The sequence below is a fragment of the Gallus gallus genome, chromosome 6 (genome assembly GCF_016699485.2).
Source record: "Gallus gallus isolate bGalGal1 chromosome 6, bGalGal1.mat.broiler.GRCg7b, whole genome shotgun sequence".
In the NCBI taxonomy this organism is placed as follows: domain Eukaryota; kingdom Metazoa; phylum Chordata; class Aves; order Galliformes; family Phasianidae; genus Gallus; species Gallus gallus.
In genome coordinates this window covers 9,944,795-9,969,209 of record NC_052537.1, presented here as the reverse complement: position 1 = coordinate 9,969,209, position 24,415 = coordinate 9,944,795, and the positions used below count along the sequence as shown (strand labels likewise).

General features: G+C 57.8%; 4 protein-coding genes and 5 long non-coding RNA genes across 9 annotated transcripts; all 9 read right to left on the bottom strand.

The window, feature by feature from the left end:
* Positions 1-1,006: 1,006 nt before the first annotated feature.
* Positions 1,007-1,704, bottom strand: LOC121113359. Its single transcript, XR_005860859.1, has 2 exons — positions 1,153-1,704; positions 1,007-1,063 (listed from the first exon to the last, which is right to left on the bottom strand). It is a non-coding gene; the product is annotated as an uncharacterized LOC121113359 (long non-coding RNA).
* Positions 1,705-4,340: 2,636 nt separating this feature from the next.
* LOC121111158 (beta-keratin-related protein) lies at positions 4,341-4,967 on the bottom strand. Its single transcript, XM_040702855.2, has one exon. The coding sequence runs from the start codon at positions 4,937-4,939 to the stop codon at positions 4,610-4,612; it is 330 nt and encodes a 109-aa protein (XP_040558789.1). The 5' UTR covers positions 4,940-4,967; the 3' UTR covers positions 4,341-4,609.
* A 1,101-nt stretch (positions 4,968-6,068) lies between these two features.
* LOC121113358 lies at positions 6,069-6,766 on the bottom strand. The gene is made up of 2 exons (XR_005860858.1): positions 6,215-6,766; positions 6,069-6,125 (listed from the first exon to the last, which is right to left on the bottom strand). It is a non-coding gene; the product is annotated as an uncharacterized LOC121113358 (long non-coding RNA).
* Positions 6,767-9,403: 2,637 nt separating this feature from the next.
* LOC121111157 (beta-keratin-related protein) lies at positions 9,404-10,030 on the bottom strand. Its single transcript, XM_040702856.2, has one exon. It carries the CDS (start codon positions 10,000-10,002, stop codon positions 9,673-9,675), a length of 330 nt encoding a protein of 109 aa, XP_040558790.1. The 5' UTR covers positions 10,003-10,030; the 3' UTR covers positions 9,404-9,672.
* A 1,101-nt stretch (positions 10,031-11,131) lies between these two features.
* LOC121113357 lies at positions 11,132-11,829 on the bottom strand. The gene is made up of 2 exons (XR_005860857.1): positions 11,278-11,829; positions 11,132-11,188 (listed from the first exon to the last, which is right to left on the bottom strand). It is a non-coding gene; the product is annotated as an uncharacterized LOC121113357 (long non-coding RNA).
* Positions 11,830-14,466: 2,637 nt separating this feature from the next.
* Positions 14,467-15,093, bottom strand: LOC121111155 (beta-keratin-related protein). The gene has a single exon (XM_040702857.2). It carries the CDS (start codon positions 15,063-15,065, stop codon positions 14,736-14,738), a length of 330 nt encoding a protein of 109 aa, XP_040558791.1. The 5' UTR covers positions 15,066-15,093; the 3' UTR covers positions 14,467-14,735.
* Positions 15,094-16,194: 1,101 nt separating this feature from the next.
* LOC121113356 lies at positions 16,195-16,892 on the bottom strand. The gene is made up of 2 exons (XR_005860856.1): positions 16,341-16,892; positions 16,195-16,251 (listed from the first exon to the last, which is right to left on the bottom strand). It is a non-coding gene; the product is annotated as an uncharacterized LOC121113356 (long non-coding RNA).
* Positions 16,893-19,529: 2,637 nt separating this feature from the next.
* On the bottom strand, positions 19,530-20,156 carry LOC121113353 (beta-keratin-related protein). The gene has a single exon (XM_040702854.2). The coding sequence runs from the start codon at positions 20,126-20,128 to the stop codon at positions 19,799-19,801; it is 330 nt and encodes a 109-aa protein (XP_040558788.1). The 5' UTR covers positions 20,129-20,156; the 3' UTR covers positions 19,530-19,798.
* Positions 20,157-21,258: 1,102 nt separating this feature from the next.
* Positions 21,259-21,956, bottom strand: LOC121111164. The gene is made up of 2 exons (XR_005860855.1): positions 21,405-21,956; positions 21,259-21,315 (listed from the first exon to the last, which is right to left on the bottom strand). It is a non-coding gene; the product is annotated as an uncharacterized LOC121111164 (long non-coding RNA).
* Between the last annotated feature and the right edge of the window lie 2,459 nt (positions 21,957-24,415).

The following is a 24,415-nucleotide window of genomic DNA, read 5'->3' as shown; positions in this document are numbered from 1 at the left end:
CTGAGGGGCTGTTTCTGAGCATCTGGCTAGGCTTGGGCTGGCTATTTGTGGGTAGTTTAGGGATGATGTCAGAGAGAGAAGCTCCTGCAGTCCCTCCCCAGCGTGCCCAGTGGAGGCCCTCTCCAACCCGCGCTTGCTCCATGACCAAGGGTCCATGCCCAGGCTGCAAGGACGTTTCCCTCACAACCCACAACCATCACTGTAGTCAGCCTTGAAGGCTGGCCTGGAATTTTCAGCTGTGAGAAGAGGCTCCTCGTCACACCACATCCTGAGGAAGGTTTTGCTGAACAGGATGCAAAGCCTTTCAGGGGGGATGAGTTTATCCTTGCCGCTATTGCCTCAGTCGGGGAAAGCTGTTCTACGGTACAGCAGAAAAGCATCACTCTCAGCATCACTCGCTGGAGGTCCTGCTCATCAGCCCCTCTTCCCAGCTGAAGGTTACTTCTTCTTCCAGAGGCAAGACCTCAACTTGGTCCCTCAGCGGCTCGTCCCTGTAAAAAGAGCTCTCCTTCTCCTCCGACAGCTCTGCCGTTCTGTCCCCCTCATTCCCCCTGCTTCTTTCAGAAGGAGACAAGCGCGAGCAAAGCGCAACAGGGCTACTGAAGACAGAAGCCACTACGTACGGAGACAGCTCTGGCGAGACTAGCTCTCCTGAGGAAATTCCCGGCCGTGCTAATAATGCAAAAGGGGCATCGCTGCCCCAAGGATGGTGGAGGAAGAGGCCAAGGCGCCCGTCAGAAATTTCCGGCCGCACAGCCAGGGCCTTGGATGGCCTTCAAAGGAGCCCTCCAACGCCCCGTTTCCGATGAAAAAGCCACGCTCCCCAAATCCCCTCCCCCAGTACAGGCAGGCACGGCTGGCAGCCCCAGGCCCCCTGTGGAGGACAAGGCAGGAAAAATGCACGCAGCCCCCTCCTCGGGAGGCACTGCAGCCTGTGAGCAGGCAGAAGGCAAAGAGAACGCAGACTTACCGGCTTCACAGACGAGAGCAAGGCCTCAGCAGGGAATAGAGTGGCCGGGAGACGAGGCAACTATTTATACTGTGCCTGATGGCCCCGAGGGAGCTGAAGTGGCAAAAACACAAAGCGCGTTCAGAAAGGGTAATTTTGGCTTCCCAAGCTCCGCTGGTAGATGAAAGACATTCCTCCTTCACCTGAAATGCTTAGCTCCCTTGTCATGCTGCGTAAGGCTGAAGCGATCTGGTTGATAGCAATTCTGCTTCTTCTTCCTCAGGCCAACGCTCGCCAGAGGTCTCGTTGCCATTGCTGCCGAGGACTTGCAGAAGAAGCAGGCCGTGCGCAGGTGCTGTACATGTCCTCCCCTTCCCAAAGACCATGGCCCCCGCTTGGTAGGACTTTGCGCGTGGAGCACTGCTGAAGGGAAGGCACAAGCGTCTTGCACTGACGGGCTGAGCCTGAGCCTGAGCAAGAGCGGTGCCGGCAGGCTACGGAGGAGCTCCTGTAGAGCTCTCCTGTACTGGCAGACCTCTGCAGGAGACTCAGATGGCCGGCTGAGGGTGGAAGGTGATGCTCAACCCAGGCCCCCTGTGATCTGGTGAGAAACTGCACTGCGCGTATGCAGGGGGGGAGACTTGGAGAGCATAGCTGGAGTGGGTCAGGCCGCTCCATGGCGACTCTCTGCTCCCCTTGGCCGCGATGACGCACGCGCTTTCCTGACCTGCAAAGGCTTCCAGCTGTTTCCTTTATTTGGGTAAGGTCAGAGTGTTTTGTGTGGGAAGGGCACGGGCTGTGCCTTACCAAACTGGATTGACTCATTGCACGCCTGGGGAGAGGCTGGAGCACCAGGAGGCCCTGGTGAAGGAGGGAGGCTGCTGAGTCACGCCTGGAAGTGGGCCACCACCAAGTGGGTCTGCTTCAGCATTCCCTTGCCAGACCACACTGGCCTGCGGCCCTTCTTCTAGCTGCTTGTTTTTCCAGCCGTGCACCCAGAGAACCTGGCTTCCTTTCTCTTGGTAAGGGACAGAGAGGCGCAGGAGGTGCCTTTCAATTGCAAGGTGGCCCTCGCAGGCCACCTGTGACTGACCAGGAGGTGCTGAGCCACTGTAAGGAGCCTCTGCTCCACCTCACTCTGAGTCAGCCATGCACACGTTGGCATCGGGGATACTGAGGGAAAAGAAGTGAGACGTGCTAAGGGCCCTAGGCACAACCTCACGTCCTCGTTCCTGCAGAAATGCAGCTTTTTGCACAGTGTTGTCACAGCCATTAGCTTCTGGCCCGACCACTCGGCAATGCTTTGGAATGCTGTTGTGCTCCTCCTGGTGAAAGAGCAATCAACGGAGGACGGCAGCGACGGGCCCTGATGCCCGTACTCCCGTCTCGCTCGGAATATTTATGAAGGAAGGTGGTTTGAGAATAGCTGACTTCTGTTGCCGTGGTGGCTTGCTCTCCTTCCAAGCAAGCCTCCCCCCTCTACCACTACCAAACGCTTTGCCGAAGTCCGGCTAAACTACCTCCACAGCCTTTTCCTCGTCCACTGTGCTGGTCTTCTAGGATAGCTGGAAGGAGCTCAGGTTAGCGAAGCAGGAGCTGCCGTGCATCGAAAGGCGTGCTGCCTGGGGGTGATCACCGGGTTGTCCTCAACCTGCCGTGTGATGGCGCTCAAGACGATCTGCTCCGTGACCTTCCCTTGTAGCAAAGTCAGGCGGACAAGCCTGTAATTCATCCCAGAGTCATAGAATCATTTGAGTTGGAAGGGACCTTTGAAGGTCATCTAGTCCAAGTCCACTGCAATCAACGGGGACTCCTGAAGCTCGATCGGGTGCTCAGAGCCCCGTCCAGCCTGACCTCTACCTTGCATTCTTCCACCATGAGCAGGACATTTGTTCTCTCGCCTTATCTTAATTGGGTAGACTCTTCCATCTGCTTCTTCGTGCCAGTTGGGTGCTCGATCACGTAGTCCTGCCACAATTTCTGCCACGTTGGCCTTCTGCCTGGCTCCTGCGCAGCGACGCTTGGCCCTTCCGTCACGACCACTAAGCCGCATCCAGTCAAGGCCTTCCGTGACACAGAGGGCTCCCTTGCCTCCTCTCCTTCCCTGCCCGTGCCTGCACTCCGGTCGTGAAAGCCATCCCATCACGTCTCACTGAGGCCTACGATCTCGTAGTCCTGAGCCTGGGCTAAAAATTCCCATTCCCCCCTGCTCATTTCTCACGACACGTGCATTTGTAGCGAGGCATTTCAGTTGGTCCCTTAATGAAATGGAGTTGTAACTCAGCCCAGGGATAGTTGCGGACGTCCAGCTAACACCAAAACCCACCGTCTTAAAGGGAGGGAGGGTGGCCAAGGAATGGAAAGGTTGGCCCCGAGAAGCTGTGGCCTTCACATCCTTTGAGATACTGAAAGCAAAACGGACTGGGCTACGACCCCGCCGACCAGCTCCAGCTGATCTTGCTCCAGCAGATCTTGCTCCAGCAGGTGGCTTGGACTGACCGGTCTCAAGAGGTCCCTTCAAGCCTCCACCGTTCTGCTACTCTGCGTTACCTGTGTTACTCTTTCTGCTCCGCTTGCTTACTTTTTCTCCTGCACCAAGAAAAAATAAAGAAATAAATGGAGCAATCCGCAGGCCTGGGAGCTGGGGCCAGAAGCACTTTCATGCTGACCTCTCCCGGGCCCCGTTCCCGTTCCAGGCACGCTGGTGCCTTCTCAACGCATAGGCTTGTGATTGTCCTGGGAAGAGATGGATCACGATGCTACTCGGCTTCCCCCGCCAGGGAGAACTTGGTCCCTTCCAAGTAGCTTTGTCAAGCTCAGGCGCTTCTTCCTGGGTCAAATTCTCCTCCTTGAGGAGGAGACGGGAAACGGACTCGGGCTCTTTCTCCCTCCCAGAATGGAGTGCGGGAGATTGCCTGTTTCATGCCTCCCGGCTTTCCGTGTGTGTCACGGGACAGCTGGCTCGGGCCCACGTGGAGAAGGAGTTGGAAAGCTGACTGTCTTGTGAATGGGTGGTATTCCTTGAGTTGACTTTCTGGCTTGTTAGAAAAACGTTTCCTACCAAGGTAGCCTGAGACTGCACGGGTTCTTACTAACCCAGGAGGTTCTCGTGTCCCCGCAGCAGTGAAAGCAGCCCAGGAAGATTCCGGCGGACATGCCGTCTCCCTTCACGCTTTGCTGCGTGGCTCCTGAGCGGTGCCAGCGAGCACCGACCGTCCTTCCCAGAGAGCTGTCAGCATGAAATGATCCTATCTCCCTTGCGAGGAACAGAAGACACTGCACTGTCAAGGGCCAGAACTACGGAGTCCCCCGGAGTGTTGCAAGGGGGCGAGGTCTGTTGTGTACCGGGCCGGCGGGGGTCGGGGAAGGAGGAAGAATGCAAGGAGACTCGTTTCCAAAGCTGATGCTCAATGTCTTTAATGAGAAAAGGAGAGGAACGGGCAACAGCTGAGAGCTTCAGCAGTGCCCTTTGGATGTCTGTAAAGCTCAGTGAAAGCGGAAGACCACGGATAGTAAGCAGGGGAAAGAGGGCGGGCGACGAGGAGGAGAAGTTGGCGGGAACTCGGCTCCTCTGCAGACCGCGGCCATGCCCTCAGGGCTGGCTCCAGGGCTGCCTTCAAGGCCCGAGGTGCTCATGCACAGGCAGGTGGTCCACGGGCTTTAGCAGAGGAGGTTGCCACGTCCCAGAGTCCCACAGAGCCCACGGCCCAGCCCTGACCACCCAAAGCCCCCCAGCCCCAGGGAGCCCCCAGCACCGATGGGCACACTGCCAGCGCTGAGAGAGCTCCCCACGGCAGCCGACGCCGTGGATCCCACGGCTGTGCTCTGAGGGAAGGAGCTGAGGATTGGGCCCGGCAGCGTCACCACCACTGGTGGGGGCTGGATCGCAACGCTGGAGTCGGCACAACGAAGGACACACGGCTCGTTGCAGCTGTTGGCAAGCGGAGCTGGGCCGCAGGCGGCTGTCTGGCACGGGCTGTAGCACGACATGTCTGGCGGAGGCGGGAGGGAGGTGACTCTGCAAGAAGGAGGCGAGAGTGAGCTGAGGGCTCGAGCTGTCGCTCAACGCGCTCAGGTGTGGCGAGCCAAGAGCTGAAGGCCCTGCCCTGGCTGCTGAGGGGCTGTTTCTGAGCATCTGGCTAGGCTTGGGCTGGCTATTTGTGGGTAGTTTAGGGATGATGTCAGAGAGAGAAGCTCCTGCAGTCCCTCCCCAGCGTGCCCAGTGGAGGCCCTCTCCAACCCGCGCTTGCTCCATGACCAAGGGTCCATGCCCAGGCTGCAAGGACGTTTCCCTCACAACCCACAACCATCACTGTAGTCAGCCTTGAAGGCTGGCCTGGAATTTTCAGCTGTGAGAAGAGGCTCCTCGTCACACCACATCCTGAGGAAGGTTTTGCTGAACAGGATGCAAAGCCTTTCAGGGGGGATGAGTTTATCCTTGCCGCTATTGCCTCAGTCGGGGAAAGCTGTTCTACGGTACAGCAGAAAAGCATCACTCTCAGCATCACTCGCTGGAGGTCCTGCTCATCAGCCCCTCTTCCCAGCTGAAGGTTACTTCTTCTTCCAGAGGCAAGACCTCAACTTGGTCCCTCAGCGGCTCGTCCCTGTAAAAAGAGCTCTCCTTCTCCTCCGACAGCTCTGCCGTTCTGTCCCCCTCATTCCCCCTGCTTCTTTCAGAAGGAGACAAGCGCGAGCAAAGCGCAACAGGGCTACTGAAGACAGAAGCCACTACGTACGGAGACAGCTCTGGCGAGACTAGCTCTCCTGAGGAAATTCCCGGCCGTGCTAATAATGCAAAAGGGGCATCGCTGCCCCAAGGATGGTGGAGGAAGAGGCCAAGGCGCCCGTCAGAAATTTCCGGCCGCACAGCCAGGGCCTTGGATGGCCTTCAAAGGAGCCCTCCAACGCCCCGTTTCCGATGAAAAAGCCACGCTCCCCAAATCCCCTCCCCCAGTACAGGCAGGCACGGCTGGCAGCCCCAGGCCCCCTGTGGAGGACAAGGCAGGAAAAATGCACGCAGCCCCCTCCTCGGGAGGCACTGCAGCCTGTGAGCAGGCAGAAGGCAAAGAGAACGCAGACTTACCGGCTTCACAGACGAGAGCAAGGCCTCAGCAGGGAATAGAGTGGCCGGGAGACGAGGCAACTATTTATACTGTGCCTGATGGCCCCGAGGGAGCTGAAGTGGCAAAAACACAAAGCGCGTTCAGAAAGGGTAATTTTGGCTTCCCAAGCTCCGCTGGTAGATGAAAGACATTCCTCCTTCACCTGAAATGCTTAGCTCCCTTGTCATGCTGCGTAAGGCTGAAGCGATCTGGTTGATAGCAATTCTGCTTCTTCTTCCTCAGGCCAACGCTCGCCAGAGGTCTCGTTGCCATTGCTGCCGAGGACTTGCAGAAGAAGCAGGCCGTGCGCAGGTGCTGTACATGTCCTCCCCTTCCCAAAGACCATGGCCCCCGCTTGGTAGGACTTTGCGCGTGGAGCACTGCTGAAGGGAAGGCACAAGCGTCTTGCACTGACGGGCTGAGCCTGAGCCTGAGCAAGAGCGGTGCCGGCAGGCTACGGAGGAGCTCCTGTAGAGCTCTCCTGTACTGGCAGACCTCTGCAGGAGACTCAGATGGCCGGCTGAGGGTGGAAGGTGATGCTCAACCCAGGCCCCCTGTGATCTGGTGAGAAACTGCACTGCGCGTATGCAGGGGGGGAGACTTGGAGAGCATAGCTGGAGTGGGTCAGGCCGCTCCATGGCGACTCTCTGCTCCCCTTGGCCGCGATGACGCACGCGCTTTCCTGACCTGCAAAGGCTTCCAGCTGTTTCCTTTATTTGGGTAAGGTCAGAGTGTTTTGTGTGGGAAGGGCACGGGCTGTGCCTTACCAAACTGGATTGACTCATTGCACGCCTGGGGAGAGGCTGGAGCACCAGGAGGCCCTGGTGAAGGAGGGAGGCTGCTGAGTCACGCCTGGAAGTGGGCCACCACCAAGTGGGTCTGCTTCAGCATTCCCTTGCCAGACCACACTGGCCTGCGGCCCTTCTTCTAGCTGCTTGTTTTTCCAGCCGTGCACCCAGAGAACCTGGCTTCCTTTCTCTTGGTAAGGGACAGAGAGGCGCAGGAGGTGCCTTTCAATTGCAAGGTGGCCCTCGCAGGCCACCTGTGACTGACCAGGAGGTGCTGAGCCACTGTAAGGAGCCTCTGCTCCACCTCACTCTGAGTCAGCCATGCACACGTTGGCATCGGGGATACTGAGGGAAAAGAAGTGAGACGTGCTAAGGGCCCTAGGCACAACCTCACGTCCTCGTTCCTGCAGAAATGCAGCTTTTTGCACAGTGTTGTCACAGCCATTAGCTTCTGGCCCGACCACTCGGCAATGCTTTGGAATGCTGTTGTGCTCCTCCTGGTGAAAGAGCAATCAACGGAGGACGGCAGCGACGGGCCCTGATGCCCGTACTCCCGTCTCGCTCGGAATATTTATGAAGGAAGGTGGTTTGAGAATAGCTGACTTCTGTTGCCGTGGTGGCTTGCTCTCCTTCCAAGCAAGCCTCCCCCCTCTACCACTACCAAACGCTTTGCCGAAGTCCGGCTAAACTACCTCCACAGCCTTTTCCTCGTCCACTGTGCTGGTCTTCTAGGATAGCTGGAAGGAGCTCAGGTTAGCGAAGCAGGAGCTGCCGTGCATCGAAAGGCGTGCTGCCTGGGGGTGATCACCGGGTTGTCCTCAACCTGCCGTGTGATGGCGCTCAAGACGATCTGCTCCGTGACCTTCCCTTGTAGCAAAGTCAGGCGGACAAGCCTGTAATTCATCCCAGAGTCATAGAATCATTTGAGTTGGAAGGGACCTTTGAAGGTCATCTAGTCCAAGTCCACTGCAATCAACGGGGACTCCTGAAGCTCGATCGGGTGCTCAGAGCCCCGTCCAGCCTGACCTCTACCTTGCATTCTTCCACCATGAGCAGGACATTTGTTCTCTCGCCTTATCTTAATTGGGTAGACTCTTCCATCTGCTTCTTCGTGCCAGTTGGGTGCTCGATCACGTAGTCCTGCCACAATTTCTGCCACGTTGGCCTTCTGCCTGGCTCCTGCGCAGCGACGCTTGGCCCTTCCGTCACGACCACTAAGCCGCATCCAGTCAAGGCCTTCCGTGACACAGAGGGCTCCCTTGCCTCCTCTCCTTCCCTGCCCGTGCCTGCACTCCGGTCGTGAAAGCCATCCCATCACGTCTCACTGAGGCCTACGATCTCGTAGTCCTGAGCCTGGGCTAAAAATTCCCATTCCCCCCTGCTCATTTCTCACGACACGTGCATTTGTAGCGAGGCATTTCAGTTGGTCCCTTAATGAAATGGAGTTGTAACTCAGCCCAGGGATAGTTGCGGACGTCCAGCTAACACCAAAACCCACCGTCTTAAAGGGAGGGAGGGTGGCCAAGGAATGGAAAGGTTGGCCCCGAGAAGCTGTGGCCTTCACATCCTTTGAGATACTGAAAGCAAAACGGACTGGGCTACGACCCCGCCGACCAGCTCCAGCTGATCTTGCTCCAGCAGATCTTGCTCCAGCAGGTGGCTTGGACTGACCGGTCTCAAGAGGTCCCTTCAAGCCTCCACCGTTCTGCTACTCTGCGTTACCTGTGTTACTCTTTCTGCTCCGCTTGCTTACTTTTTCTCCTGCACCAAGAAAAAATAAAGAAATAAATGGAGCAATCCGCAGGCCTGGGAGCTGGGGCCAGAAGCACTTTCATGCTGACCTCTCCCGGGCCCCGTTCCCGTTCCAGGCACGCTGGTGCCTTCTCAACGCATAGGCTTGTGATTGTCCTGGGAAGAGATGGATCACGATGCTACTCGGCTTCCCCCGCCAGGGAGAACTTGGTCCCTTCCAAGTAGCTTTGTCAAGCTCAGGCGCTTCTTCCTGGGTCAAATTCTCCTCCTTGAGGAGGAGACGGGAAACGGACTCGGGCTCTTTCTCCCTCCCAGAATGGAGTGCGGGAGATTGCCTGTTTCATGCCTCCCGGCTTTCCGTGTGTGTCACGGGACAGCTGGCTCGGGCCCACGTGGAGAAGGAGTTGGAAAGCTGACTGTCTTGTGAATGGGTGGTATTCCTTGAGTTGACTTTCTGGCTTGTTAGAAAAACGTTTCCTACCAAGGTAGCCTGAGACTGCACGGGTTCTTACTAACCCAGGAGGTTCTCGTGTCCCCGCAGCAGTGAAAGCAGCCCAGGAAGATTCCGGCGGACATGCCGTCTCCCTTCACGCTTTGCTGCGTGGCTCCTGAGCGGTGCCAGCGAGCACCGACCGTCCTTCCCAGAGAGCTGTCAGCATGAAATGATCCTATCTCCCTTGCGAGGAACAGGAAGACACTGCACTGTCAAGGGCCAGAACTACGGAGTCCCCCGGAGTGTTGCAAGGGGGCGAGGTCTGTTGTGTACCGGGCCGGCGGGGGTCGGGGAAGGAGGAAGAATGCAAGGAGACTCGTTTCCAAAGCTGATGCTCAATGTCTTTAATGAGAAAAGGAGAGGAACGGGCAACAGCTGAGAGCTTCAGCAGTGCCCTTTGGATGTCTGTAAAGCTCAGTGAAAGCGGAAGACCACGGATAGTAAGCAGGGGAAAGAGGGCGGGCGACGAGGAGGAGAAGTTGGCGGGAACTCGGCTCCTCTGCAGACCGCGGCCATGCCCTCAGGGCTGGCTCCAGGGCTGCCTTCAAGGCCCGAGGTGCTCATGCACAGGCAGGTGGTCCACGGGCTTTAGCAGAGGAGGTTGCCACGTCCCAGAGTCCCACAGAGCCCACGGCCCAGCCCTGACCACCCAAAGCCCCCCAGCCCCAGGGAGCCCCCAGCACCGATGGGCACACTGCCAGCGCTGAGAGAGCTCCCCACGGCAGCCGACGCCGTGGATCCCACGGCTGTGCTCTGAGGGAAGGAGCTGAGGATTGGGCCCGGCAGCGTCACCACCACTGGTGGGGGCTGGATCGCAACGCTGGAGTCGGCACAACGAAGGACACACGGCTCGTTGCAGCTGTTGGCAAGCGGAGCTGGGCCGCAGGCGGCTGTCTGGCACGGGCTGTAGCACGACATGTCTGGCGGAGGCGGGAGGGAGGTGACTCTGCAAGAAGGAGGCGAGAGTGAGCTGAGGGCTCGAGCTGTCGCTCAACGCGCTCAGGTGTGGCGAGCCAAGAGCTGAAGGCCCTGCCCTGGCTGCTGAGGGGCTGTTTCTGAGCATCTGGCTAGGCTTGGGCTGGCTATTTGTGGGTAGTTTAGGGATGATGTCAGAGAGAGAAGCTCCTGCAGTCCCTCCCCAGCGTGCCCAGTGGAGGCCCTCTCCAACCCGCGCTTGCTCCATGACCAAGGGTCCATGCCCAGGCTGCAAGGACGTTTCCCTCACAACCCACAACCATCACTGTAGTCAGCCTTGAAGGCTGGCCTGGAATTTTCAGCTGTGAGAAGAGGCTCCTCGTCACACCACATCCTGAGGAAGGTTTTGCTGAACAGGATGCAAAGCCTTTCAGGGGGGATGAGTTTATCCTTGCCGCTATTGCCTCAGTCGGGGAAAGCTGTTCTACGGTACAGCAGAAAAGCATCACTCTCAGCATCACTCGCTGGAGGTCCTGCTCATCAGCCCCTCTTCCCAGCTGAAGGTTACTTCTTCTTCCAGAGGCAAGACCTCAACTTGGTCCCTCAGCGGCTCGTCCCTGTAAAAAGAGCTCTCCTTCTCCTCCGACAGCTCTGCCGTTCTGTCCCCCTCATTCCCCCTGCTTCTTTCAGAAGGAGACAAGCGCGAGCAAAGCGCAACAGGGCTACTGAAGACAGAAGCCACTACGTACGGAGACAGCTCTGGCGAGACTAGCTCTCCTGAGGAAATTCCCGGCCGTGCTAATAATGCAAAAGGGGCATCGCTGCCCCAAGGATGGTGGAGGAAGAGGCCAAGGCGCCCGTCAGAAATTTCCGGCCGCACAGCCAGGGCCTTGGATGGCCTTCAAAGGAGCCCTCCAACGCCCCGTTTCCGATGAAAAAGCCACGCTCCCCAAATCCCCTCCCCCAGTACAGGCAGGCACGGCTGGCAGCCCCAGGCCCCCTGTGGAGGACAAGGCAGGAAAAATGCACGCAGCCCCCTCCTCGGGAGGCACTGCAGCCTGTGAGCAGGCAGAAGGCAAAGAGAACGCAGACTTACCGGCTTCACAGACGAGAGCAAGGCCTCAGCAGGGAATAGAGTGGCCGGGAGACGAGGCAACTATTTATACTGTGCCTGATGGCCCCGAGGGAGCTGAAGTGGCAAAAACACAAAGCGCGTTCAGAAAGGGTAATTTTGGCTTCCCAAGCTCCGCTGGTAGATGAAAGACATTCCTCCTTCACCTGAAATGCTTAGCTCCCTTGTCATGCTGCGTAAGGCTGAAGCGATCTGGTTGATAGCAATTCTGCTTCTTCTTCCTCAGGCCAACGCTCGCCAGAGGTCTCGTTGCCATTGCTGCCGAGGACTTGCAGAAGAAGCAGGCCGTGCGCAGGTGCTGTACATGTCCTCCCCTTCCCAAAGACCATGGCCCCCGCTTGGTAGGACTTTGCGCGTGGAGCACTGCTGAAGGGAAGGCACAAGCGTCTTGCACTGACGGGCTGAGCCTGAGCCTGAGCAAGAGCGGTGCCGGCAGGCTACGGAGGAGCTCCTGTAGAGCTCTCCTGTACTGGCAGACCTCTGCAGGAGACTCAGATGGCCGGCTGAGGGTGGAAGGTGATGCTCAACCCAGGCCCCCTGTGATCTGGTGAGAAACTGCACTGCGCGTATGCAGGGGGGGAGACTTGGAGAGCATAGCTGGAGTGGGTCAGGCCGCTCCATGGCGACTCTCTGCTCCCCTTGGCCGCGATGACGCACGCGCTTTCCTGACCTGCAAAGGCTTCCAGCTGTTTCCTTTATTTGGGTAAGGTCAGAGTGTTTTGTGTGGGAAGGGCACGGGCTGTGCCTTACCAAACTGGATTGACTCATTGCACGCCTGGGGAGAGGCTGGAGCACCAGGAGGCCCTGGTGAAGGAGGGAGGCTGCTGAGTCACGCCTGGAAGTGGGCCACCACCAAGTGGGTCTGCTTCAGCATTCCCTTGCCAGACCACACTGGCCTGCGGCCCTTCTTCTAGCTGCTTGTTTTTCCAGCCGTGCACCCAGAGAACCTGGCTTCCTTTCTCTTGGTAAGGGACAGAGAGGCGCAGGAGGTGCCTTTCAATTGCAAGGTGGCCCTCGCAGGCCACCTGTGACTGACCAGGAGGTGCTGAGCCACTGTAAGGAGCCTCTGCTCCACCTCACTCTGAGTCAGCCATGCACACGTTGGCATCGGGGATACTGAGGGAAAAGAAGTGAGACGTGCTAAGGGCCCTAGGCACAACCTCACGTCCTCGTTCCTGCAGAAATGCAGCTTTTTGCACAGTGTTGTCACAGCCATTAGCTTCTGGCCCGACCACTCGGCAATGCTTTGGAATGCTGTTGTGCTCCTCCTGGTGAAAGAGCAATCAACGGAGGACGGCAGCGACGGGCCCTGATGCCCGTACTCCCGTCTCGCTCGGAATATTTATGAAGGAAGGTGGTTTGAGAATAGCTGACTTCTGTTGCCGTGGTGGCTTGCTCTCCTTCCAAGCAAGCCTCCCCCCTCTACCACTACCAAACGCTTTGCCGAAGTCCGGCTAAACTACCTCCACAGCCTTTTCCTCGTCCACTGTGCTGGTCTTCTAGGATAGCTGGAAGGAGCTCAGGTTAGCGAAGCAGGAGCTGCCGTGCATCGAAAGGCGTGCTGCCTGGGGGTGATCACCGGGTTGTCCTCAACCTGCCGTGTGATGGCGCTCAAGACGATCTGCTCCGTGACCTTCCCTTGTAGCAAAGTCAGGCGGACAAGCCTGTAATTCATCCCAGAGTCATAGAATCATTTGAGTTGGAAGGGACCTTTGAAGGTCATCTAGTCCAAGTCCACTGCAATCAACGGGGACTCCTGAAGCTCGATCGGGTGCTCAGAGCCCCGTCCAGCCTGACCTCTACCTTGCATTCTTCCACCATGAGCAGGACATTTGTTCTCTCGCCTTATCTTAATTGGGTAGACTCTTCCATCTGCTTCTTCGTGCCAGTTGGGTGCTCGATCACGTAGTCCTGCCACAATTTCTGCCACGTTGGCCTTCTGCCTGGCTCCTGCGCAGCGACGCTTGGCCCTTCCGTCACGACCACTAAGCCGCATCCAGTCAAGGCCTTCCGTGACACAGAGGGCTCCCTTGCCTCCTCTCCTTCCCTGCCCGTGCCTGCACTCCGGTCGTGAAAGCCATCCCATCACGTCTCACTGAGGCCTACGATCTCGTAGTCCTGAGCCTGGGCTAAAAATTCCCATTCCCCCCTGCTCATTTCTCACGACACGTGCATTTGTAGCGAGGCATTTCAGTTGGTCCCTTAATGAAATGGAGTTGTAACTCAGCCCAGGGATAGTTGCGGACGTCCAGCTAACACCAAAACCCACCGTCTTAAAGGGAGGGAGGGTGGCCAAGGAATGGAAAGGTTGGCCCCGAGAAGCTGTGGCCTTCACATCCTTTGAGATACTGAAAGCAAAACGGACTGGGCTACGACCCCGCCGACCAGCTCCAGCTGATCTTGCTCCAGCAGATCTTGCTCCAGCAGGTGGCTTGGACTGACCGGTCTCAAGAGGTCCCTTCAAGCCTCCACCGTTCTGCTACTCTGCGTTACCTGTGTTACTCTTTCTGCTCCGCTTGCTTACTTTTTCTCCTGCACCAAGAAAAAATAAAGAAATAAATGGAGCAATCCGCAGGCCTGGGAGCTGGGGCCAGAAGCACTTTCATGCTGACCTCTCCCGGGCCCCGTTCCCGTTCCAGGCACGCTGGTGCCTTCTCAACGCATAGGCTTGTGATTGTCCTGGGAAGAGATGGATCACGATGCTACTCGGCTTCCCCCGCCAGGGAGAACTTGGTCCCTTCCAAGTAGCTTTGTCAAGCTCAGGCGCTTCTTCCTGGGTCAAATTCTCCTCCTTGAGGAGGAGACGGGAAACGGACTCGGGCTCTTTCTCCCTCCCAGAATGGAGTGCGGGAGATTGCCTGTTTCATGCCTCCCGGCTTTCCGTGTGTGTCACGGGACAGCTGGCTCGGGCCCACGTGGAGAAGGAGTTGGAAAGCTGACTGTCTTGTGAATGGGTGGTATTCCTTGAGTTGACTTTCTGGCTTGTTAGAAAAACGTTTCCTACCAAGGTAGCCTGAGACTGCACGGGTTCTTACTAACCCAGGAGGTTCTCGTGTCCCCGCAGCAGTGAAAGCAGCCCAGGAAGATTCCGGCGGACATGCCGTCTCCCTTCACGCTTTGCTGCGTGGCTCCTGAGCGGTGCCAGCGAGCACCGACCGTCCTTCCCAGAGAGCTGTCAGCATGAAATGATCCTATCTCCCTTGCGAGGAACAGGAAGACACTGCACTGTCAAGGGCCAGAACTACGGAGTCCCCCGGAGTGTTGCAAGGGGGCGAGGTCTGTTGTGTACCGGGCCGGCGGGGGTCGGGGAAGGAGGAAGAATGCAAGGAGACTCGTTTCCAAAGCTGATGCTCAATGTCTTTAATGAGAAAAGGAGAGGAACGGGCAACAGCTGAGAGCTTCAGCAGTGCCCTTTGGATGTCTGTAAAGCTCAGTGAAAGCGGAAGACCACGGATAGTAAGCAGGGGAAAGAGGGCGGGCGACGAGGAGGAGAAGTTGGCGGGAACTCGGCTCCTCTGCAGACCGCGGCCATGCCCTCAGGGCTGGCTCCAGGGCTGCCTTCAAGGCCCGAGGTGCTCATGCACAGGCAGGTGGTCCACGGGCTTTAGCAGAGGAGGTTGCCACGTCCCAGAGTCCCACAGAGCCCACGGCCCAGCCCTGACCACCCAAAGCCCCCCAGCCCCAGGGAGCCCCCAGCACCGATGGGCACACTGCCAGCGCTGAGAGAGCTCCCCACGGCAGCCGACGCCGTGGATCCCACGGCTGTGCTCTGAGGGAAGGAGCTGAGGATTGGGCCCGGCAGCGTCACCACCACTGGTGGGGGCTGGATCGCAACGCTGGAGTCGGCACAACGAAGGACACACGGCTCGTTGCAGCTGTTGGCAAGCGGAGCTGGGCCGCAGGCGGCTGTCTGGCACGGGCTGTAGCACGACATGTCTGGCGGAGGCGGGAGGGAGGTGACTCTGCAAGAAGGAGGCGAGAGTGAGCTGAGGGCTCGAGCTGTCGCTCAACGCGCTCAGGTGTGGCGAGCCAAGAGCTGAAGGCCCTGCCCTGGCTGCTGAGGGGCTGTTTCTGAGCATCTGGCTAGGCTTGGGCTGGCTATTTGTGGGTAGTTTAGGGATGATGTCAGAGAGAGAAGCTCCTGCAGTCCCTCCCCAGCGTGCCCAGTGGAGGCCCTCTCCAACCCGCGCTTGCTCCATGACCAAGGGTCCATGCCCAGGCTGCAAGGACGTTTCCCTCACAACCCACAACCATCACTGTAGTCAGCCTTGAAGGCTGGCCTGGAATTTTCAGCTGTGAGAAGAGGCTCCTCGTCACACCACATCCTGAGGAAGGTTTTGCTGAACAGGATGCAAAGCCTTTCAGGGGGGATGAGTTTATCCTTGCCGCTATTGCCTCAGTCGGGGAAAGCTGTTCTACGGTACAGCAGAAAAGCATCACTCTCAGCATCACTCGCTGGAGGTCCTGCTCATCAGCCCCTCTTCCCAGCTGAAGGTTACTTCTTCTTCCAGAGGCAAGACCTCAACTTGGTCCCTCAGCGGCTCGTCCCTGTAAAAAGAGCTCTCCTTCTCCTCCGACAGCTCTGCCGTTCTGTCCCCCTCATTCCCCCTGCTTCTTTCAGAAGGAGACAAGCGCGAGCAAAGCGCAACAGGGCTACTGAAGACAGAAGCCACTACGTACGGAGACAGCTCTGGCGAGACTAGCTCTCCTGAGGAAATTCCCGGCCGTGCTAATAATGCAAAAGGGGCATCGCTGCCCCAAGGATGGTGGAGGAAGAGGCCAAGGCGCCCGTCAGAAATTTCCGGCCGCACAGCCAGGGCCTTGGATGGCCTTCAAAGGAGCCCTCCAACGCCCCGTTTCCGATGAAAAAGCCACGCTCCCCAAATCCCCTCCCCCAGTACAGGCAGGCACGGCTGGCAGCCCCAGGCCCCCTGTGGAGGACAAGGCAGGAAAAATGCACGCAGCCCCCTCCTCGGGAGGCACTGCGGCCTGTGAGCAGGCAGAAGGCAAAGAGAACGCAGACTTACCGGCTTCACAGACGAGAGCAAGGCCTCAGCAGGGAATAGAGTGGCCGGGAGACGAGGCAACTATTTATACTGTGCCTGATGGCCCCGAGGGAGCTGAAGTGGCAAAAACACAAAGCGCGTTCAGAAAGGGTAATTTTGGCTTCCCAAGCTCCGCTGGTAGATGAAAGACATTCCTCCTTCACCTGAAATGCTTAGCTCCCTTGTCATGCTGCGTAAGGCTGAAGCGATCTGGTTGATAGCAATTCTGCTTCTTCTTCCTCAGGCCAACGCTCGCCAGAGGTCTCGTTGCCATTGCTGCCGAGGACTTGCAGAAGAAGCAGGCCGTGCGCAGGTGCTGTACATGTCCTCCCCTTCCCAAAGACCATGGCCCCCGCTTGGTAGGACTTTGCGCGTGGAGCACTGCTGAAGGGAAGGCACAAGCGTCTTGCACTGACGGGCTGAGCCTGAGCCTGAGCAAGAGCGGTGCCGGCAGGCTACGGAGGAGCTCCTGTAGAGCTCTCCTGTACTGGCAGACCTCTGCAGGAGACTCAGATGGCCGGCTGAGGGTGGAAGGTGATGCTCAACCCAGGCCCCCTGTGATCTGGTGAGAAACTGCACTGCGCGTATGCAGGGGGGGAGACTTGGAGAGCATAGCTGGAGTGGGTCAGGCCGCTCCATGGCGACTCTCTGCTCCCCTTGGCCGCGATGACGCACGCGCTTTCCTGACCTGCAAAGGCTTCCAGCTGTTTCCTTTATTTGGGTAAGGTCAGAGTGTTTTGTGTGGGAAGGGCACGGGCTGTGCCTTACCAAACTGGATTGACTCATTGCACGCCTGGGGAGAGGCTGGAGCACCAGGAGGCCCTGGTGAAGGAGGGAGGCTGCTGAGTCACGCCTGGAAGTGGGCCACCACCAAGTGGGTCTGCTTCAGCATTCCCTTGCCAGACCACACTGGCCTGCGGCCCTTCTTCTAGCTGCTTGTTTTTCCAGCCGTGCACCCAGAGAACCTGGCTTCCTTTCTCTTGGTAAGGGACAGAGAGGCGCAGGAGGTGCCTTTCAATTGCAAGGTGGCCCTCGCAGGCCACCTGTGACTGACCAGGAGGTGCTGAGCCACTGTAAGGAGCCTCTGCTCCACCTCACTCTGAGTCAGCCATGCACACGTTGGCATCGGGGATACTGAGGGAAAAGAAGTGAGACGTGCTAAGGGCCCTAGGCACAACCTCACGTCCTCGTTCCTGCAGAAATGCAGCTTTTTGCACAGTGTTGTCACAGCCATTAGCTTCTGGCCCGACCACTCGGCAATGCTTTGGAATGCTGTTGTGCTCCTCCTGGTGAAAGAGCAATCAACGGAGGACGGCAGCGACGGGCCCTGATGCCCGTACTCCCGTCTCGCTCGGAATATTTATGAAGGAAGGTGGTTTGAGAATAGCTGACTTCTGTTGCCGTGGTGGCTTGCTCTCCTTCCAAGCAAGCCTCCCCCCTCTACCACTACCAAACGCTTTGCCGAAGTCCGGCTAAACTACCTCCACAGCCTTTTCCTCGTCCACTGTGCTGGTCTTCTAGGATAGCTGGAAGGAGCTCAGGTTAGCGAAGCAGGAGCTGCCGTGCATCGAAAGGCGTGCTGCCTGGGGGTGATCACCGGGTTGTCCTCAACCTGCCGTGTGATGGCGCTCAAGACGATCTGCTCCGTGACCTTCCCTTGTAGCAAAGTCAGGCGGACAAGCCTGTAATTCATCCCAGAGTCATAGAATCATTTGAGTTGGAAGGGACCTTTGAAGGTCATCTAGTCCAAGTCCACTGCAATCAACGGGGACTCCTGAAGCTCGATCGGGTGCTCAGAGCCCCGTCCAGCCTGACCTCTACCTTGCATTCTTCCACCATGAGCAGGACATTTGTTCTCTCGCCTTATCTTAATTGGGTAGACTCTTCCATCTGCTTCTTCGTGCCAGTTGGGTGCTCGATCACGTAGTCCTGCCACAATTTCTGCCACGTTGGCCTTCTGCCTGGCTCCTGCGCAGCGACGCTTGGCCCTTCCGTCACGACCACTAAGCCGCATCCAGTCAAGGCCTTCCGTGACACAGAGGGCTCCCTTGCCTCCTCTCCTTCCCTGCCCGTGCCTGCACTCCGGTCGTGAAAGCCATCCCATCACGTCTCACTGAGGCCTACGATCTCGTAGTCCTGAGCCTGGGCTAAAAATTCCCATTCCCCCCTGCTCATTTCTCACGACACGTGCATTTGTAGCGAGGCATTTCAGTTGGTCCCTTAATGAAATGGAGTTGTAACTCAGCCCAGGGATAGTTGCGGACGTCCAGCTAACACCAAAACCCACCGTCTTAAAGGGAGGGAGGGTGGCCAAGGAATGGAAAGGTTGGCCCCGAGAAGCTGTGGCCTTCACATCCTTTGAGATACTGAAAGCAAAACGGACTGGGCTACGACCCCGCCGACCAGCTCCAGCTGATCTTGCTCCAGCAGATCTTGCTCCAGCAGGTGGCTTGGACTGACCGGTCTCAAGAGGTCCCTTCAAGCCTCCACCGTTCTGCTACTCTGCGTTACCTGTGTTACTCTTTCTGCTCCGCTTGCTTACTTTTTCTCCTGCACCAAGAAAAAATAAAGAAATAAATGGAGCAATCCGCAGGCCTGGGAGCTGGGGCCAGAAGCACTTTCATGCTGACCTCTCCCGGGCCCCGTTCCCGTTCCAGGCACGCTGGTGCCTTCTCAACGCATAGGCTTGTGATTGTCCTGGGAAGAGATGGATCACGATGCTACTCGGCTTCCCCCGCCAGGGAGAACTTGGTCCCTTCCAAGTAGCTTTGTCAAGCTCAGGCGCTTCTTCCTGGGTCAAATTCTCCTCCTTGAGGAGGAGACGGGAAACGGACTCGGGCTCTTTCTCCCTCCCAGAATGGAGTGCGGGAGATTGCCTGTTTCATGCCTCCCGGCTTTCCGTGTGTGTCACGGGACAGCTGGCTCGGGCCCACGTGGAGAAGGAGTTGGAAAGCTGACTGTCTTGTGAATGGGTGGTATTCCTTGAGTTGACTTTCTGGCTTGTTAGAAAAACGTTTCCTACCAAGGTAGCCTGAGACTGCACGGGTTCTTACTAACCCAGGAGGTTCTCGTGTCCCCGCAGCAGTGAAAGCAGCCCAGGAAGATTCCGGCGGACATGCCGTCTCCCTTCACGCTTTGCTGCGTGGCTCCTGAGCGGTGCCAGCGAGCACCGACCGTCCTTCCCAGAGAGCTGTCAGCATGAAATGATCCTATCTCCCTTGCGAGGAACAGGAAGACACTGCACTGTCAAGGGCCAGAACTACGGAGTCCCCCGGAGTGTTGCAAGGGGGCGAGGTCTGTTGTGTACCGGGCCGGCGGGGGTCGGGGAAGGAGGAAGAATGCAAGGAGACTCGTTTCCAAAGCTGATGCTCAATGTCTTTAATGAGAAAAGGAGAGGAACGGGCAACAGCTGAGAGCTTCAGCAGTGCCCTTTGGATGTCTGTAAAGCTCAGTGAAAGCGGAAGACCACGGATAGTAAGCAGGGGAAAGAGGGCGGGCGACGAGGAGGAGAAGTTGGCGGGAACTCGGCTCCTCTGCAGACCGCGGCCATGCCCTCAGGGCTGGCTCCAGGGCTGCCTTCAAGGCCCGAGGTGCTCATGCACAGGCAGGTGGTCCACGGGCTTTAGCAGAGGAGGTTGCCACGTCCCAGAGTCCCACAGAGCCCACGGCCCAGCCCTGACCACCCAAAGCCCCCCAGCCCCAGGGAGCCCCCAGCACCGATGGGCACACTGCCAGCGCTGAGAGAGCTCCCCACGGCAGCCGACGCCGTGGATCCCACGGCTGTGCTCTGAGGGAAGGAGCTGAGGATTGGGCCCGGCAGCGTCACCACCACTGGTGGGGGCTGGATCGCAACGCTGGAGTCGGCACAACGAAGGACACACGGCTCGTTGCAGCTGTTGGCAAGCGGAGCTGGGCCGCAGGCGGCTGTCTGGCACGGGCTGTAGCACGACATGTCTGGCGGAGGCGGGAGGGAGGTGACTCTGCAAGAAGGAGGCGAGAGTGAGCTGAGGGCTCGAGCTGTCGCTCAACGCGCTCAGGTGTGGCGAGCCAAGAGCTGAAGGCCCTGCCCTGGCTGCTGAGGGGCTGTTTCTGAGCATCTGGCTAGGCTTGGGCTGGCTATTTGTGGGTAGTTTAGGGATGATGTCAGAGAGAGAAGCTCCTGCAGTCCCTCCCCAGCGTGCCCAGTGGAGGCCCTCTCCAACCCGCGCTTGCTCCATGACCAAGGGTCCATGCCCAGGCTGCAAGGACGTTTCCCTCACAACCCACAACCATCACTGTAGTCAGCCTTGAAGGCTGGCCTGGAATTTTCAGCTGTGAGAAGAGGCTCCTCGTCACACCACATCCTGAGGAAGGTTTTGCTGAACAGGATGCAAAGCCTTTCAGGGGGGATGAGTTTATCCTTGCCGCTATTGCCTCAGTCGGGGAAAGCTGTTCTACGGTACAGCAGAAAAGCATCACTCTCAGCATCACTCGCTGGAGGTCCTGCTCATCAGCCCCTCTTCCCAGCTGAAGGTTACTTCTTCTTCCAGAGGCAAGACCTCAACTTGGTCCCTCAGCGGCTCGTCCCTGTAAAAAGAGCTCTCCTTCTCCTCCGACAGCTCTGCCGTTCTGTCCCCCTCATTCCCCCTGCTTCTTTCAGAAGGAGACAAGCGCGAGCAAAGCGCAACAGGGCTACTGAAGACAGAAGCCACTACGTACGGAGACAGCTCTGGCGAGACTAGCTCTCCTGAGGAAATTCCCGGCCGTGCTAATAATGCAAAAGGGGCATCGCTGCCCCAAGGATGGTGGAGGAAGAGGCCAAGGCGCCCGTCAGAAATTTCCGGCCGCACAGCCAGGGCCTTGGATGGCCTTCAAAGGAGCCCTCCAACGCCCCGTTTCCGATGAAAAAGCCACGCTCCCCAAATCCCCTCCCCCAGTACAGGCAGGCACGGCTGGCAGCCCCAGGCCCCCTGTGGAGGACAAGGCAGGAAAAATGCACGCAGCCCCCTCCTCGGGAGGCACTGCAGGCCTGTGAGCAGGCAGAAGGCAAAGAGAACGCAGACTTACCGGCTTCACAGACGAGAGCAAGGCCTCAGCAGGGAATAGAGTGGCCGGGAGACGAGGCAACTATTTATACTGTGCCTGATGGCCCCGAGGGAGCTGAAGTGGCAAAAACACAAAGCGCGTTCAGAAAGGGTAATTTTGGCTTCCCAAGCTCCGCTGGTAGATGAAAGACATTCCTCCTTCACCTGAAATGCTTAGCTCCCTTGTCATGCTGCGTAAGGCTGAAGCGATCTGGTTGATAGCAATTCTGCTTCTTCTTCCTCAGGCCAACGCTCGCCAGAGGTCTCGTTGCCATTGCTGCCGAGGACTTGCAGAAGAAGCAGGCCGTGCGCAGGTGCTGTACATGTCCTCCCCTTCCCAAAGACCATGGCCCCCGCTTGGTAGGACTTTGCGCGTGGAGCACTGCTGAAGGGAAGGCACAAGCGTCTTGCACTGACGGGCTGAGCCTGAGCCTGAGCAAGAGCGGTGCCGGCAGGCTACGGAGGAGCTCCTGTAGAGCTCTCCTGTACTGGCAGACCTCTGCAGGAGACTCAGATGGCCGGCTGAGGGTGGAAGGTGATGCTCAACCCAGGCCCCCTGTGATCTGGTGAGAAACTGCACTGCGCGTATGCAGGGGGGGAGACTTGGAGAGCATAGCTGGAGTGGGTCAGGCCGCTCCATGGCGACTCTCTGCTCCCCTTGGCCGCGATGACGCACGCGCTTTCCTGACCTGCAAAGGCTTCCAGCTGTTTCCTTTATTTGGGTAAGGTCAGAGTGTTTTGTGTGGGAAGGGCACGGGCTGTGCCTTACCAAACTGGATTGACTCATTGCACGCCTGGGGAGAGGCTGGAGCACCAGGAGGCCCTGGTGAAGGAGGGAGGCTGCTGAGTCACGCCTGGAAGTGGGCCACCACCAAGTGGGTCTGCTTCAGCATTCCCTTGCCAGACCACACTGGCCTGCGGCCCTTCTTCTAGCTGCTTGTTTTTCCAGCCGTGCACCCAGAGAACCTGGCTTCCTTTCTCTTGGTAAGGGACAGAGAGGCGCAGGAGGTGCCTTTCAATTGCAAGGTGGCCCTCGCAGGCCACCTGTGACTGACCAGGAGGTGCTGAGCCACTGTAAGGAGCCTCTGCTCCACCTCACTCTGAGTCAGCCATGCACACGTTGGCATCGGGGATACTGAGGGAAAAGAAGTGAGACGTGCTAAGGGCCCTAGGCACAACCTCACGTCCTCGTTCCTGCAGAAATGCAGCTTTTTGCACAGTGTTGTCACAGCCATTAGCTTCTGGCCCGACCACTCGGCAATGCTTTGGAATGCTGTTGTGCTCCTCCTGGTGAAAGAGCAATCAACGGAGGACGGCAGCGACGGGCCCTGATGCCCGTACTCCCGTCTCGCTCGGAATATTTATGAAGGAAGGTGGTTTGAGAATAGCTGACTTCTGTTGCCGTGGTGGCTTGCTCTCCTTCCAAGCAAGCCTCCCCCCTCTACCACTACCAAACGCTTTGCCGAAGTCCGGCTAAACTACCTCCACAGCCTTTTCCTCGTCCACTGTGCTGGTCTTCTAGGATAGCTGGAAGGAGCTCAGGTTAGCGAAGCAGGAGCTGCCGTGCATCGAAAGGCGTGCTGCCTGGGGGTGATCACCGGGTTGTCCTCAACCTGCCGTGTGATGGCGCTCAAGACGATCTGCTCCGTGACCTTCCCTTGTAGCAAAGTCAGGCGGACAAGCCTGTAATTCATCCCAGAGTCATAGAATCATTTGAGTTGGAAGGGACCTTTGAAGGTCATCTAGTCCAAGTCCACTGCAATCAACGGGGACTCCTGAAGCTCGATCGGGTGCTCAGAGCCCCGTCCAGCCTGACCTCTACCTTGCATTCTTCCACCATGAGCAGGACATTTGTTCTCTCGCCTTATCTTAATTGGGTAGACTCTTCCATCTGCTTCTTCGTGCCAGTTGGGTGCTCGATCACGTAGTCCTGCCACAATTTCTGCCACGTTGGCCTTCTGCCTGGCTCCTGCGCAGCGACGCTTGGCCCTTCCGTCACGACCACTAAGCCGCATCCAGTCAAGGCCTTCCGTGACACAGAGGGCTCCCTTGCCTCCTCTCCTTCCCTGCCCGTGCCTGCACTCCGGTCGTGAAAGCCATCCCATCACGTCTCACTGAGGCCTACGATCTCGTAGTCCTGAGCCTGGGCTAAAAATTCCCATTCCCCCCTGCTCATTTCTCACGACACGTGCATTTGTAGCGAGGCATTTCAGTTGGTCCCTTAATGAAATGGAGTTGTAACTCAGCCCAGGGATAGTTGCGGACGTCCAGCTAACACCAAAACCCACCGTCTTAAAGGGAGGGAGGGTGGCCAAGGAATGGAAAGGTTGGCCCCGAGAAGCTGTGGCCTTCACATCCTTTGAGATACTGAAAGCAAAACGGACTGGGCTACGACCCCGCCGACCAGCTCCAGCTGATCTTGCTCCAGCAGATCTTGCTCCAGCAGGTGGCTTGGACTGACCGGTCTCAAGAGGTCCCTTCAAGCCTCCACCGTTCTGCTACTCTGCGTTACCTGTGTTACTCTTTCTGCTCCGCTTGCTTACTTTTTCTCCTGCACCAAGAAAAAATAAAGAAATAAATGGAGCAATCCGCAGGCCTGGGAGCTGGGGCCAGAAGCACTTTCATGCTGACCTCTCCCGGGCCCCGTTCCCGTTCCAGGCACGCTGGTGCCTTCTCAACGCATAGGCTTGTGATTGTCCTGGGAAGAGATGGATCACGATGCTACTCGGCTTCCCCCGCCAGGGAGAACTTGGTCCCTTCCAAGTAGCTTTGTCAAGCTCAGGCGCTTCTTCCTGGGTCAAATTCTCCTCCTTGAGGAGGAGACGGGAAACGGACTCGGGCTCTTTCTCCCTCCCAGAATGGAGTGCGGGAGATTGCCTGTTTCATGCCTCCCGGCTTTCCGTGTGTGTCACGGGACAGCTGGCTCGGGCCCACGTGGAGAAGGAGTTGGAAAGCTGACTGTCTTGTGAATGGGTGGTATTCCTTGAGTTGACTTTCTGGCTTGTTAGAAAAACGTTTCCTACCAAGGTAGCCTGAGACTGCACGGGTTCTTACTAACCCAGGAGGTTCTCGTGTCCCCGCAGCAGTGAAAGCAGCCCAGGAAGATTCCGGCGGACATGCCGTCTCCCTTCACGCTTTGCTGCGTGGCTCCTGAGCGGTGCCAGCGAGCACCGACC

Bases quoted from the DNA above. Each gene is read 5' to 3' on its own strand.
- LOC121111158 (XM_040702855.2), bottom strand. From the start codon at position 4,939: ATGTCGTGCTACAGCCCGTGCCAGACAGCCGCCTGCGGCCCAGCTCCG.
- LOC121111157 (XM_040702856.2), bottom strand. From the start codon at position 10,002: ATGTCGTGCTACAGCCCGTGCCAGACAGCCGCCTGCGGCCCAGCTCCG.
- LOC121111155 (XM_040702857.2), bottom strand. From the start codon at position 15,065: ATGTCGTGCTACAGCCCGTGCCAGACAGCCGCCTGCGGCCCAGCTCCG.
- LOC121113353 (XM_040702854.2), bottom strand. From the start codon at position 20,128: ATGTCGTGCTACAGCCCGTGCCAGACAGCCGCCTGCGGCCCAGCTCCG.